Source organism: Emydura macquarii, unplaced genomic scaffold, assembly GCF_026122565.2.
Source record: "Emydura macquarii macquarii isolate MOO-44397 ecotype Brisbane River unplaced genomic scaffold, CSIRO-AGI_Emac_v2 contig_3114, whole genome shotgun sequence".
Taxonomy (NCBI): Eukaryota; Metazoa; Chordata; order Testudines; family Chelidae; genus Emydura; species Emydura macquarii.
The window spans coordinates 1,852,790-1,868,639 of NW_027133251.1; the positions used below are offsets into that span (position 1 = coordinate 1,852,790).

The 15,850-nt window shown below is 45.5% G+C and overlaps 1 protein-coding gene across 5 annotated transcripts in view; it reads left to right on the forward strand.

Annotated features, from left to right (window-relative positions):
• The window catches only part of FAM219A (family with sequence similarity 219 member A), a 132,441-nt gene extending 118,401 nt beyond the window's left edge, over positions 1–14,040 (forward strand). For 4 of the 5 annotated variants that reach the window (XM_067530889.1, XM_067530891.1, XM_067530892.1 and 1 more), the window contains one exon: positions 965–14,040. In XM_067530889.1, the coding sequence (XP_067386990.1) occupies positions 965–1,123 (159 nt within the window). In that variant the 3' untranslated portion in view covers positions 1,124–14,040. The remainder of the gene's footprint in view (positions 1–964) is intronic. The other variant, XM_067530890.1, reaches the window with a different exon arrangement.
• The last annotated feature ends 1,810 nt before the right edge of the window (positions 14,041–15,850 follow it).

Sequence of the window (15,850 nt, forward strand, 5' to 3'; positions counted from 1 at the left end):
TTTTAATGGTACATTTTAAAATTAAATTTTCCACTAAAAAATGAAGGCAACCCCTTGCAAACAAGTGGACCAGAATTGCTCTTGGTAGAATTCTTTCCAGTGGCAGCATTCCTCCCGCTCATCTTTTTCTCTTCCTTCCTCCAACGGAAAAAAATGTTGTGACATCATGCAGGCTTAATTAGCAGTTCTCTCTTTGTGTAGAACTCCCTGCCCCAGCCATGCAGTTTGCCATATAGCCAGCCCTGTGCTGGGGCCCACGTTTGAAGTTTGAAGCCCAGGAGAACTTAGTGTAATGCATGAGACTTGATAGGTTCACATGGCCACTTATCACTCTGACTATATCTACACTGCAGCTGGAGATGTGATTTGCAGCTGGAGTAGACAGATACTCACTGGCTTTGATCATCGAGCTAACAGTATAGCAAGTGTATATACAAGTGTACAAATATATACAAGTGTAACCTTGTCCAAGATCCTAGATACATACTCTGGTGGCTAGCCCGAGCCACCACCTATGCTGCTGCAACTACACTGCTATTTTTAGCGCCACACCTCGATCAGAGCTAATGTTTGTATGTCTACACCAGCTGGAAATCACACCTCCCGCTCAGGGTAGGAGTACCCTGTGAGGCAGGGAAAGTGAGAGACTTTGAACAGCAGAAAAGGGGTCTGGAATCATAACTCTTGGCATCTGGGAAGGAAGTCTGCTTTGGTCCAGCGGTAGTGGGTGGAGGGCATTGGGGAGCATTTCAGGCCCCTTGTTTGGGTTGAGAGGGAATTGAAAGGGTGTAGCACCCGGGATTCAGCTGGGACTCTGGTGGGATATTTTTACTTCTGAGATGTTTGGCAGCTGAGAACGGGTGACAAATATGTCCCGTATTCAGGAAACTTCCTCCAATTCTGCCCCGTTTGAGGGGAAAAAGAAGCATCTCAAGTATTTGACTGTTTGTCTCTTTGTCTGCAGCAGATCAACCAAGACTTGAACATCCAGCTGCTAAAGGATGGCTATCGGTTAGATGAGATCCCAGACGATGAGGACCTCGACCTGATCCCCCCTAAATCGGTCAACCCCACCTGCATGTGCTGCCAAGCCACCTCCTCCACCGCCTGCCACATCCAGTAAAGAGGACGGCAGGCTGTGATCAGTGCTTTCCACTATAACTAAAACTTAACAGCCATTGCTTCCTCCTATGGTAGGACGTGCACCTCTTTGTGTTCATGGAGCCAGGAGAAACCAAAACTCCATTTTATGTTTGGTTATTGAGTTATTTTAAGCTATGGTTAACAGACATAAGCTGCTCAAACTCTCAGGCTGGAGTCTGAGAAATTGGCTGGTCTTGAAAGCTAATGCAAACAGGGATCCCTGGGTCTGGGTCTGGTTTGTAAGGTGTATATACTGGATTGAGAAGTATCAGATGTGGCTGCAGTTAAACCTACCCGTCACAACTAATCCAGCTGCAAATTCAACTCTGAGTCTAAGATGCAAGGTCTTTCTAACCCAGGGGAAGGTCAGTTGTTAATTCCTTCCCTGAAACTGATCAGTTTGTGCTAACCAAAATTCTGAACAGAGTGGAGTATTCTAAATCATGGCAATGCTGCTGGCAAGGATTAATATACCCTGGAAATCAGTTACACACAAATAGAGCAAGTATGTGGCATTTCATTCTGGGTTAGGACCAAACTTTACTTGGGCTGTCCCCTCACAGATCTGATGTAATCTATGGTTATTTCCATATCAGATTAGCACCAAACAGATAAAATTTTGCCCACAATCCATCCATGCCTCTCCTGTATTCAGTTTATTCCCAGGAGTAAACATACCATATCCATGAATTCAATCCAGTCATATATGTATTGGGTTTTGCCTCCTATGTTTAAGGGGAATTTTAAGGCCCGGCTGCTGGCAAAAATCATAATCCTTGTCTATTATGTATAATACATATACACCTAAAAAGGATCATAATGATACAGTCTTATGGCCAGTACTAAAAAAGCGAGTTGACGAAAGCACATGGTTTTTACAGTACACAGAGGTTCACGTCATCTTGACTTTGAGCCTCTTAGTATCTGCAGAAGAGATTTACCAGCACAGTATGTTTGTGCATTTAGCGGTGCCCTATGTGAGCAGGATAGGCAACTTCCAGCAACAAAACGACTGAGCAGGTTCCCTTCATGAGAAGCACGACGGAAACTGCTCTCATCCCACCTCTGCCCTATTCTGAAACAGCCTTAGCTTGTGTTAGGGCTCGGCCAGTTGTGAAGGAACAACTGTGTTTGCATCATGCTGTGTGTGTTTGGGAAACATGCCTCTCAGATCATTTGATTTACTGCATCACCAATGAAGGTTTGTTTTTAGTGCAAGTGAATTTCCTGAATTACGAACCATATTGGCCTCCTGATATTTCTTCTAAGCTTTTGGAGCAAAAAGTGCCCCAGAGTCAGGTGAATGTCAGGCCTGCCTTACTATGCCATGAGACTAAATTCCTTGACGTGAAACATGACTGAATATTCTTTGGCTTTGTCAGGAGGGAAGAAGACTACCAGCCTTGCTTGTAGTGCTTGCATCAGGTAGTGGTGATGAAAATATTTGAGGAAAACTAAACCATTATTCCAGTCTAAACTTCTGGGAATTCCTTCATATTGCAACAAATGTGCTTAAATTTCACCTTCCTGGAGTACAAAATCCTTACGTAAAAGTTGTATGCAGTCAATGGAATCTTTAAAAGGACACTGTCACCTGCTTTTCAAAGCTTTAATCGTTGTTGGCTTTTGCTCTGTGCATGGCAAGATGCAGCACGATCTAGTGGTCTGAGCATAGGATTAGAGCACAGGGGCTCCTGCATTCTAGATCCCAGCTCCATCACTCGCTTGTGTGGCTTGGAGCAAGTCACTCAAACTGTGTTTTCCTCATCTGTAAAATGGTGAAATACTTACCTGCCTGTGAGGATTAGTTGCAATTGTTCATAGCACTTTACATCTATACGTGCCAACGGTCTATTGCAAATCCGCCAAGAATTTTGGATACCGAATATTCCCCTATTGAGCTTGCCCTTTTTAATCACTTGGCGTCTATTGGGGTGGAAGTTTCCCCAAACATTTCTAGAAAAGCACAAATTGTCAGGGCCTCCATTTGCTCACTACTTCCATCGTGTGCCCGCTTCATCTATGATGCCAGCAGAAATGGTGCTCAGCTTTGGGAATAACTAGTCAGAAGAGGAGCTCTCACAAAACAATATGTGCAGAGGAAAGATGGCTTTTGATTCTTGGGAGTCATGAGTGGGGAACGGGGTCAAATCTGTTCGTTTTTTTTAAAAAGGTCAAATTATGTACTGAAATTATTTGACAGTGTCCATTTAAAGGGCTATATTAATCAAGGCTTTCAGACTGCAGACTAATACTCTATAGACTGGGACTACATAGTGTAGTATTCATGTGAACACGAGCATCTTCATTATATTCATCGTCTGGATCCATGTTCATCACTGCAGGCAGGGATGCTCAACCTTGCCCACCTGGGAGCATTGCCTGCAAGAGGTCAGGTGCCCTGGAGCTCTGCACCGAATTTGCATTTAAGTACAATGGCGTGGCCTGTGCCAGACTACAAGTCCCCGCATGCAAAGCCCCTGCCCATATACCCAGTGTGTCCTTGTATGCAGATCAAGATGGAGTACTGCATGCTGGGATTAATAGTCTTCATGGGCTGCCCCGCCACATGAAAGGAGAGACCTCACCTGCTGATGTGATGACCATTGCCCCAGATTAGCAGGAACAAATGCTTTTATTTCTTCTGGTTTAAATTGTTTTCAGCCTCCTGCCCCAAATGCATTCTTTTAATAGCGCCCCCCCCACACACAGACACACACACAACCTTTTGGGTTGTGAAATAAGTACCTGCTTCCAGTTTAACCTTTTAGGATCTGCCTGAGAGAGATGCTCAATATCTGGGAGAGGGTGGAAGGGAGGTGAAGGCTATGTTTAAATATTAACTACACTGCAAGTACTTCCGTGACATCTATAAACCATGCTCTCCATGGTGGGCGCTTTCCACAGACATAAAGGAAATCACGAGCTGAGTTTGTTTCGTTCCCCATTCACAAAGGGGTTTGGTTGCACAAACAGCTGGCTTAGCATGATCAGTACAGATACATAAAATGGAACCTTTTGGCTTCTCCTCACTCTATGCTTTGTGTCCATGTATTTCACCAGGGGGATAAACTAGAAGGGGTAAAGAAAAGCAGTTACCGAGGTGGGGTTGGAATCAGGAAGGCTGAATGCGTTAAGACAATGCACATGTGATTATTATAGAAAGTTGACTGATAACTCTGCTCCACTGCAGCTTCTTATGCAGAATATGAACTGGGGGTTGGTTTGTTTGTTTTTTTAAAAAGAACTATGGCGGGAGATTGGGGAGGAGGTATTAATCTGAAAAGTGGCTAGTTAAGTCTGGCTCTCTCTGCATGGCCTCATGTCCCCAACTTTAGTTCAGTGTATGGTTTCTCTTGCCTCATGCCACTCAGAGGGGATTAACCTGTGCCAACAGTTACTGGCGATGTAGCCGGAGATTCTGCGGTGCTGATTCTCAGCCCCAGGAGATTCTGGAAGAAATCATTCACCATTAGCTGAAATTATCACGCAGACTCTCTTTGCCTAACAAGTTGGGGAAGGGGGGGAATTATCTTGGGCCCCACAAATTTCCATCCACTTGATGCCTCGGGAATCAAAGCACCTCTGCTTGATGCATAGTAGGGGTTTAATTTCAGTCATCATAAAATAATAGAATTTAATCAAATCCCTTCCCATTTATCATGTGTTAACTTCCACATTGACTCTAGTTGGCATGGAAGGCCTCAGCATACAGATTTGGCTCTCCATTTCGAATGAAAACTGCCCTGTTCCCAAACATTGACACCATAAATAGTGAATGTGCACATTTCTGCCACACTGGGATGGGCGAGTGACAGTCTCTGTGTGGTGTGTTGCTCCCTTTGAAGGATTATGTACTCAACAAAGCGAGTGTAAAGTTCTGTCTGCCCTCAGTATTTGTGAATATACTGATCATCCTTGTACCTAAGCACCTATATATCCCAATATGTGACTTTCTGGTGCAGGGCAGATGGGGACCAAGTGATCTTGCGTTAATTAGCATCATGTACTGCAATATGATGCCCAAAGTGGGACGGTTCTGATTCATTCTAGTTTGGCTTTTCTTCCATTTAGATGCCACCAAAAATGATTACGTAGAAAAATTCAGGTGATGCACCGAATGGTCACATGTTCCGTGGATCTCCGTGTCTGGTTCCCCAGGCCATTGGGGTCTAGGAGTACTGTAGAGACTATTCATCAGAGCAGCATTGTGAAGCTCTGAGGAGGAGTCAAATACCATCTCAGAAAGAAGATGGGACGTGATGGGGAGTTTTAGGATTTTTAGAAGCAGTAAAAAAGTGGAGGAATCTTTTGAAGTCAGAAGGGGAGGGCAGGGAAGCCAAGTCGAGCTGGGGGGCAGGGAGGGAATCTTAGCTGACGACAAGCTGCTGTCATCTTATAATGAACTTGGCTCACAAGCGTCTCAACCACTGCACTAACTTGGCAATTCAAACCGGAAATTGGAGCAGAAGGGGCTTCCTGGTCCATAGTAGCACTAGCCAGTCGTCCTGCTTTAGTCCTGTGGCCATTTTTCCACATTGCAAGTACATATATGGAGCTCTTTCGAAGCAAGCAAGCAAGCTAGCTTGATGTTATATGGTCTTAGGCTTGTCTGTTGAGATGTTTTCCCAGATATGAAGCCAATCCTCAAAGAAGAGAGAACCGCTGAGTTCTCCTCTGATCTATGTATCTTGACATGTTACTTATCTGGACTGTATTTTAGATGTAGATGGAAATTTGTATCCTCCAGCTAGGCTCTTCCTCTGCCCTTCTTGCCAGCGTATTTATTCTGTCAGCCCATGTGCCTTTGGGTTTGCTGTGCTTGTCTATGGCTGCTAGAGACTGAATAAATAGTTGTGGGGGGAGCAGTGAAGACCCCACAAAGCAGTGTCCCCGCTGGACTTGCCAGAATAGCACTGGGCTAGCCAGGCTTACTGACATACAGGATAGGCCCAGACTGCTTCCCTTCAGCTTCAGTGTCCGCCCTCCAACTCCCCCATCCCAAAGGGGGTGTTGGCGTCTCTTCAGCTGCGTACAGGCTTGCACCTTCATAGCTCAGTTGCTCCCCAGAATCCTTGTGTCGTGGCACCTCTTCTTAGCCCCATTGCAGCCAGTACAAAGGAGTCGGGAAGATGTGATAAATAATTTGCCTGCTGTACATGACGGAGCAGAAACGGGGAAGAGGCTTTTGGAAACGGAAAGGACCCAAATGAGCCCCAGGTGGGTTGGTGGGAGGAGAAGAGGAGGCCTTTGCTACGCGCTTGCTGTGACCTGGCCTCTCTGAAGGGGTATACTTCTATCTTGCAGGGGCTGGGAGGCTACATGTAGCAATGTTTGTCCAGTGCTTTGGGATCCTTTGGTGAAAGGCGCTAGAGGTGACGTGGGTCAGAAATCAGTGAGAATAAGATGCAAAAACGACATTTAAAACTGTCAGATTTATTTTAAAAATCCAAATCCACAAAGAGCAGCCGTGCAGCTGCCCCTCTCTTTATGTAGTGACTTCTGAGGTTGCAGGGTGCCAGGTGGCTAATAGAGAGATAAAACAGCGCCAGGGAGAGCTGTTTGGCAGGGGGGGCTTTCCTGTGTTGCAGCAGCTGGCACTCACACAGCTGGCTGACCAGGCCTTGGACATTGCTGCTCCGTGTTTGGCAGCAGTGCTGTTTCTTGTCAACAGGATTAAGGTGCTCAAGAGTGCAGGTGGATTTACAGGCGTAGGGGAGAGCAATTGACTACTGATGGAAATGAACAGCAGGGCAGCAGATCTGATGTGTGAGGGAGATTCCGTGGGAAGATTCCTGTGCTGTTTTTTCTGTGCACGTAATAATTTAAGGCATAATTAAAACATTCCTCCCTCTCTTAGATTTCGGGCTCTCTCTCTGGGTCCTCTCTTCACCTTTCCATTCTTCCTCCAAACCCACACTGAATAGGTCTACAGTTCACTTTGCCTTGTCATCTGAGCATTGCTTGACTCAGCACCTATGTCCTGCACTTGAATCAAAGTTAACTCCTCCTCGCTCTGACCCTGACTTCCCTGCAGAGCTCTCACCAAGATTCAGGAGTGTTATTTTCTGTATAAATAGAGCAGAGTTATATAGATGCCCAGGCTGTGCCTTGGAGAAGACGGCATTGGTTATATTGCTTAGCTGGTTGTGACATAGGAGTCTAGTGGAAGATGGTAACTGTAAAGGTCCGCTGGGGTGGGGATGTGCTCTGGTGCGAGTGTGTGTCACAAGCCCACACAGTGCTGAGGCCACGACTCCCATCAAAGTCAGTCAGTTGCCGGTGCTCAGGATCAGTCCCTTCGGCCTGTGTGTGTCCCTCGTTGGAGGCTGTAGAGGCATTGGGAGCTTCCCAGCTTCACTGAAAGCATGGCCTCTTTGCCACTCTCAGTCAATGATTTCCTGTGTCTGAGGGTTTGCTTCAGACTTTGAACTGCATCTCATCAAACAAGCCTGCCTCTGTTCGTGTGTCAGACAGCAGGGACAGCTTTCACAGCCAGACAGCTCCAGAACCATAACTTAGCATAAAAGCTTTGTGACCTGGAGAAGTCTACACTAGACTAACACCGGAGCAGCTCAGACAGACAAGATGCAGGCATCGGTTCTTTACTGGGTGGCTCAGTGTTAGCAGCTGGTGGAAGCTGGCACCTGAACCTGAAGCTTTCGCCCATTCCTTTGTGTTGTGCGAGATAAGGTGCAACGTTAAAGGCAGTTTCCAAAAAAATCTAAACTTACATCTCTGTGACATTGTGGGGTTCAGCTCAAACCAGTGAGAGGTTGTGTCACCGCCGGCCCTGCAACTCGGGGTGCCTTCAAAGCCATGCTGCTGTTTTTGACAGCCTTCATCCCAACAGCCAGCCTACAGGCATGCAGATCACACCCTAGCTTCCAGTGCGGCAGGGTGACCCAAACATCCTCTAGTTCCAGATTTCCCCAAAATGGTTTGCACTGTCGTGTCCACTGTGCCAGTGTGACAATCTGCTGGCGTTCCCAGAATTGTGAGTTGCTGCGCTACCCCTCTCGGCCTCCGCAAGTCTGAGTTTAGCCACTGCTAAGCTGTGTGCCAATTCCCTAGCACACCAGCTCATCTGCCTTGCCAGCAAACTCTTCAGGACTCTGCCAGTCCAAACCTGGCCCTGCAGGTAACAAACAGCAAACCCTAGCCCTCGAGTTCCCCAGAGACGTTTCCCTGCAGCGTCCAGCCTTCTCACGGAACACTTACAGACGTTATTCAGTTCGTTGCTCCTTTAAAGAGACCATACGCTGGATTCAACTGGGGTTTCACGAACGCTTTTGTTTCAATTACAGCACTGACTTGGATTTATAGGAGAAGTAAAACAAGTGTATTAAACAAAAAGTCGTAAGTTTAAGTTGATACCAAATATAAGGTTTATAAGCAAACAAAAGTAAAAATATTCTAAGACACAACTTACTTCAGCAACTTACAGCCTATCTCTAAGCAGGTTTCTAGCCCCTTTGTTTGAAGGATCCAACAGTCTGTGATTTCAAGAGCTCTGGCCCTTTTTAGTCACTCAGGTGATGGATACCAGGGTAGCTTTCTGTTTCTGCGTCTTTCTCCCAGAGTTCATTGACCCTGTTACAAGAGGCAGGAAGATTCCATGCTGTTCTTCCCTTCGAGTTGACTTCCCATCCCTCTGCTGATTCACTTGTAAATAGGGTTTCCATTGTTTTGATTATATAATGCTTAATTTACATTGGAGACAGGCAGATACCTTCCCTCCTGCCTGGGAGAAATCCTGGTTCTCCCTGTGTTTGGTCACAGACTTTAAAGAATAATGGCAGTGACTATATGTAATTCCTCATATAGTGCTAATGAATCCATGTCACACTGACATTAATCATCTGTGTGGTACAGGCTTTCATGAAAGACTTTGCTTGATACACTTCTCTGTTGTATCCAATCAGTTGATTCAGTTACGTTTTGTTTGAGGTTCAGCCCCCCTACCTTTATAGCCCCGGTAAGTCTTTGCAAGGGGCTTTTTGAAAAGTAAGCCCGGCCCAAGCTTCTCTCTCCTGCTGGGATGTGGGAGCCAGGCTGTCATCCCGCAGTTCACGGACGCTGCTTCAAGAGGCAAGAAGGCTTCCTGGGCGTGCGGTCTCAACCCCACGTCGAGATTAAGTATTCAGCTTTCCCCACTTGCTCTCCTGAGAGCTTAATTACCTTTCATGTAAATGTCCTTTTCGTTGTCTTGCCTAACTTACATCAGAGACAGCGAAGCCACATCCCTTCGACTGAAACAGGCATGATTTAGGCACTGCTTGCCAATTACATCTTAAGAACACATTTGCAGCATATGTCCATAAAGTCTTTTGTGGATTTGCTGTACATACACCACCCAATGATTTTCAGGACCAGCATGTTACCAGTTTGTACATGATACCTTAGATGACACCTTTTAGATACAGATTACGACAACAATGTGTTAGGTGTAGTGAGTTTGTCAGGCCTGATGAGCGCAGCTGACACAGAGCCGTGAACCACCAGTGTGGCTCTGTGTCACCGTCTCCCTTCTGCCCCCATCTCTGTGGCACCTTGGAGTCTTTGACATCCATAGGATAGCAGCAGCCAAACTGTCCAACTGAGAATCTCACTGGCAACTTGCTGGGAGGCCAGAGGCCTGCAGACTCATTGGGATTAAACGAAGCAGGTTGCAATGGCCTGTGCAGACGGCAGGTACCCAGAATGAATCGAACTAAAGACTATCTCACTGGGATGGAACATTGCACCCTGGGATTTCCCGGGAGCCACGCTTTTGTATGAAAGGGAAGGCAGTTGTGGGACACAGTATAGAACACTGGACTTTTGGGGCCCGTAGGCTGCGTTTTGTCCCTGCCGTCAGCGTGTGTCACGGAACTTCCACTGCACCCACAGGGAGCAGTTCCTCCCAAATCCAGATTGTCTGTGGGAGCCAATGACAGGTCCGGTTCCATCTTTTCCTCTAGCAGCGGGACTTTTGTGAAAGATGGATTTGTGTTTCGAACACGTGTGTCTTGCTGATAGTCCCTTGTCTGGGAAGCAGCTATTTCCATAGTAACAGATTATGATCTAAGCAGTGGGATTACATCAGGTGAGGGGAAGATACAGTGCAGCCTTCACTGAAATGCGGCTGTCTCAGAAACCACCACAACAGGCACCAGCAAAACAAAAGCACACCGGAGGTGCAGCAGTGAGAGAAGTCCCGTTACTGGAAGGGACCTTTGTTCTCAGAGTTGCATTTTCTTCCCTGGTTACTGACTTGATTCTGCTCTTCCTGAATATTGCATTGTCCTGTTGCCCACTCTGTATTTAACAAGAATTCATGCTCTCTACACCAGTTACCTTAGTCCCCCTATTATAGGAACAGGCTTCTTCCGACGGGGCAAAGGAATCCATTTTTACTGGTTATTTTCCAGCCGATGTGCATTGGGGCTGTTACCATCCCCCACGTCCCACTTTTCTCAGCTCAACTTATTGCAAATTACTGGTATTGAAAAGCTCCCACAGATACAGGCCCAGGTGCCCTCTGTTGACATGTGTTACCTTGGGGTTTTATCCAGTTCTGGCGGTTGGCACTCCGGCTATCCCAAGGCAAACCGAAAGTGGGCATCAGACCAGAGGGAGAGCCTACAAACAAACCAACGGCGGAGTGGCGGGAACAAGTGTTGATTTCCCCGTGGGGTGTCTCCTGTGTAATGTGTTCTGACAGTTACAATGGCTAACCGAAAATCAGTGTCGCTGGGCCAGGGAGGAGGGCAGGGTCACCACTGACTTTATAGCAGCAGAGGAGCCAATCGAAATATAAGTCAAAACGGCTTGAGTTTCATGCTGATGGTTCTTTCGTGTCTGACTTCTTCCGCGTGTAGAAAAGCAGCACAGCATTAAACCAGCCCCTGCTCACCTCTCCCATGAAAGGCTGCTGCAGCCACTTGGCTCAGCATTCAGAGTTCACACTCTGTGTTAGATGGGTCCGAACTTCAAAGCTTGGACCCAGATTCAGACTTCCCAGAGTTCAGGGAGATTTGGCTCTGGCTCATCTCTACTTTCTGTGTAATAACAAGAATTTCTCGCTATGTAGGCAGTGGAAAAAATGGAAGTTAGATTACAAGCAGTTGTCATCCTTCCTTCATGCTGGGATTTTTCCTCTGCAGGGGAGATGTCCCCTACTCATTTCTCCCTTTCCTCCCAGGCCCAAAGGCCGTGTCATGAGAACATCCTTTGGGTAGAAGAGCTGTAGATATCTCCCTTCCAGGCTGTTCATGGAGTAAATCAGAGACGTTGCTAGAGTGACACAAGGAGTTTCCTCCTCTGCATGCTGTATTCTGTCCAGTTTCCCCAGCTGTCCCAAGTCCTGCTGGTTCAAGAGCAAAGTCCTAAGCGCAAGTTCCAAGCAGGAGTTAGCAAACATCAGTAGAAGGTTAAAGAATCAAACTAAGCAACAAATATTGGCAGCTGGCTTCTACTTGACATCAAGGCCTTACATTGCTCCTGTTACAGATGAGGTTACTTTTCTGCAGCGTAGCAGCCGCCAGCTCTGAAATGCTGATCTTAAATTAAATGGTTTGAAATCAGTTCAGGACAAAAAGCCTTTCACCTTTTAGGATGTCGCTAAGCGAATGAGGGCTGTTGCTTTCTTTTAAGCAGTACTAGAGATAGATCTGAACCAGAGCACAGGAAAACCCTTTGGATTCAGAGAAAGTTTGACTGCAAATCTGAGCTCCAGGAGTCAGACCCACCTTCACTGTAGTACAAGTGGTACTCACATGGATTTGTAGGTCCCATGGTGGAGATGCATGGTGAATGGTCAACCAAGTAGCCATGTGCTGTGCTATGTCATATCCCATCTTGATGTGTCCTGCAAGGAAAGCAGACTTCCTGGTAAGGTTGTAGTTTTGTGGTTAGAAGGATCTCATGAAAATCCTAAGTCTCTATAGAGGAGAAGAAGTGGAAAGTTTTTTTTTGCACATTTTAAACCATTTTTACTCCATCCACAGGGGTTACTGAGCCTTTGGTTTATTAAAGAAGGAAACGAATCACCATTTTAACAGCATTCTAAAGGATTCTGAAAGCAGGAGTCACCTTGCATGTGAGGTCATTCTGAGCAGTAACATGCTACTTGCAAATCTCATTGTACATACTGTAGATGAGTCACCTTGTGTTCTGTGTCAGGGTGGGGGCAGGAGATACGATGCTGACCACCATGCCAAACAGCTACAGCTTCCCAAAACCAGAGAATCGTGTAAGGAAGGGGTAAGGAAGGGAGAAAACAACAGCAGCAACAGTAAAAGTATAACTAGTTGTCACAGTAAACTTCAGTATCCGTGTCCAGTGGTTAGCGCTAGAATTACAAGCCTTGTTATATTGCACACGTCCTCCATTCACACCCCTTTTTCCAAAGTTGCCATTGTCATTGTGTTCTTCATATGATCTAGTGACGAACGACCTAGATCGTTGTATCAAAATGACTCTCGGATCAGTTCTGTCCTCTTTCCCACCCAAATCCGAGCTGGCAAAGATAGCTGATTGGCAAAAAATTGTTGACCAATCACTAGTTTTAATTTATTCATTGCGTTTTTTTCTCCCCTCTATTTTTAAGCTTCCTTATTTGAATACACACATATATATATATAATCATCTTCTTCAAGTACTTTAAAGGGTGGTGTAGGAGTCTTTTGCCATCTTCCAGAAGGCCCATCGGCATCTTGCAGACATGCACCTTACTAGAAATGTATTGGGTCGACAGAGGTGAGATCTGTCATTGCCCTCCTGGCATACACTACAGCTGACGAGGATCCACCCGTAGAAGCTGGCAGGAAGTGGTTACTGTCCCTTTTTATTTGGTGGAGGGAGAGGGGAACTTTTTTGCACTAAGATTATTTGTTAACCTCAAAATGGCCAATTTGCAGGGTGCATTAATACCCAGGATTAATCTGACGTGGCAGAGTTCTATCCAGGTAGGTCTGTAGCCTTTGCATTCATCGTAATTGCAAATGCCATGGCTGTATCTATGCAGTGGGTCACAGAGTGCAGTGGTTTGTCGTAATTTTTTTTTCCTTCTGTGGAATTAAACAGACCTCTGCTTTCAGCAGTGTTATATTGATTTCCATTGTTTATGAGTGCAGAGAGCTCAACTCTTTCATATGTCTAGACCCATCCTGAAGATAAACCTCATGTGCTCTGCATTAAAAATTGTGTCAAAGCATTTCCAAGATTTCAATTCACTGCATGAAGTCTGAACCAGTGGACAACAGGAGCGGCTTGTGGGTCACTGGAACGGAGCCCTTTTTTGGATCAGTTAAATAGAATTTCCTTCTTGTGGAGAGAACTCCTGACCTCTGCGTTGGTCTCAGACCAAGAGATGAATTTCCATCCCCTTCTGGCTCTCATGGGTACTGAAACGTAGCTGAAACTGCCAAATACAAAATTGCATTAAGTACAGGATCCGGCCTAAACAATCATTTAATTAGGAAGAAGAGATGATTTTCATAGCTTGGCCTTGTTCCACATTAAGAAACTGCTCGTCATTTGGCACAGCAATGCGTATTAATGCCACGCTTCACTTGGCCATTTGATTTCTTTCTGGTTTTGGTTTCCTTCCACTCTCGAAGTGTCAGCCCGTATCTTCAAAGAATGGGTTTTAATTTTCCTTTCCTGTTCGGAACATGTAGCACACTGTTGTACTTCCACTCCCGTCTGTGTAGAGTATTGCCTTAAAAAGATCAGTTGTGTTGTGTTTTTTTTACTGTCAGTTTTATGCATTAATTTATTTTAAAATGTGTTTTTTGGAAAACATGAAACATGTATAATATTTTTTTAACATTTCCATTGCAGTATTTATCATTGTTACTGGTTGTGTGTAGTGTAACAGAATTAATGATATTAAAAAGCATACATATGAAACCTGCGGCCTTCATTGGAAATACTTGTGCTGGCTGTTGGAGGAGGTGAGCAGATTTCTCTTGCATCAGTGGTAACTACATCTATGTTTCTTTAAAGCGACACTGGATTTGCTGTATCTAAACATATCCCATCACCCCGAGTGATGACTACAGCCTGATTTCAATGGTGCTGAGCACCCCGTATTGAAGTCTTAGACCCCTAAAGAAAAATCAGACCATAAAAGCTGTAGTCAGCGCATTCTCCAGGGTGCTCTGTCCCAGGAGTTACTGGCAGAGTTGGAAGAGGGAAGTAAACAATGGGACTGAAATGGGATTAGATATTTAACCACGAAGATGCTCACTCACAAATTCAGCTGGTCTCCAGACACTGGCTCAAGAAGGATCTCCCCCCAGCAATACATTGGCAGGGACCATAGAATTTTCACTTTTGTCTGAAGCACTGAGTGAGAATCCACCATTGGGATCCAGTGGGTCTGTCTCACATGATCAGGGTCCTGAGGGCTAGAGGGCTTTGGGGCTCTTCTGTGCTTCCCTTCACAGGCTGCCCCTCTGGCGAAGGAAATCCACCCTGTCGTTTTCTTTTTCCTAGGCAGACACAATTTTGTTTCTTTGCAGTGTTTAGTAAGAAGTTTGGCCCAGCAGGGGTGGTCACTGCTCATCGGTCTGATTGGCAGGATAAATGTGCTGAGGCAGCAATATCTCCTCCTAGAAAAGAGAGGTGGATGTGTTTCCTTAGCAGTCCAAGTCCTGGTTTAAAACAGGAATAGGAGTAGTTATCTTTGCTTCATGTCCAAAATTGGCCCCCACTTTGGGCACAGAAATAAAACAACTAGCACAGAGTTCCTCTAATCTCTTTGCAGTGTTGTTGTAGCCATGTTGGTCCTAGGACATGAGAGAGATAAAGGTCGGCAGCGTAATAAAATATCTCTTTTATTACCCTACCTAGTCTCCTAAACACTATGTAATCCAATTGAATCTACAGCAAGTAACTGCTCTTATGAGTCCAAGGCAGGCTAACCTTTCAACACCTGCAGGAGGGGTCATTGTTTGCATGATCTCCAACAACTTCTTGCTCTTGGAAATCCAAAGCCCTGCATCATGGAGTTCATTAATATGTGAATAGCTAGCCAGCCGCATGTCCTAATCCTCAGTGTCCTTTTCACTGCCCTGCAAAGACCTGGGCTCGCTTCTAAATCCTAGGGAAGAATTTTCAAAAGTGCCTATGTCCCACTTTCAAAAGGGACTTCGACACCTAAGAGCCTAAAGTTCATTGAAAGTAAATAGGATTTAGGCACTTTTGAAAATGTTACCCCTAGTCTCTTTCTTGCTACAGCAGCAGGAGACTGGAATACTGTGGAAGCAGCCTCTGGGGCCAGAGTCGGAGTGGTGTTGATGGGCTCTTAGGTTATTCCGAGGAGTAAAATAACTTGTTTCCCTCGTTAAGGTAATATTTAACCTTATTGCCATTGACATAAGAAACCCAAATTAATTTTACACCCCAGCAAACCAATGATTAACAGTTCCGATGTCCACACCAAATGATCAGGTTTAGCAAACTAATGAAGACAGTTTGAAAGCTGTAGTTTGGAAGGCCCACCAGTCTGACCCAGCCCTGACTGAAAGATCCTGCTGTCTGATGGCTATTTGAAGGCTTTATGTAAAACAAATTGATCTCAGTCCATTTCCCAGTGAATAAGTGACTAGATCAAACAAAGCACCATCAAAATTGGTACTAAATGATCCCCTCTTAAGCACTCACTAGAAGCCCAGGACTGAATATGCCCCAGAGATGACCTTCCTTCTCATCCTCA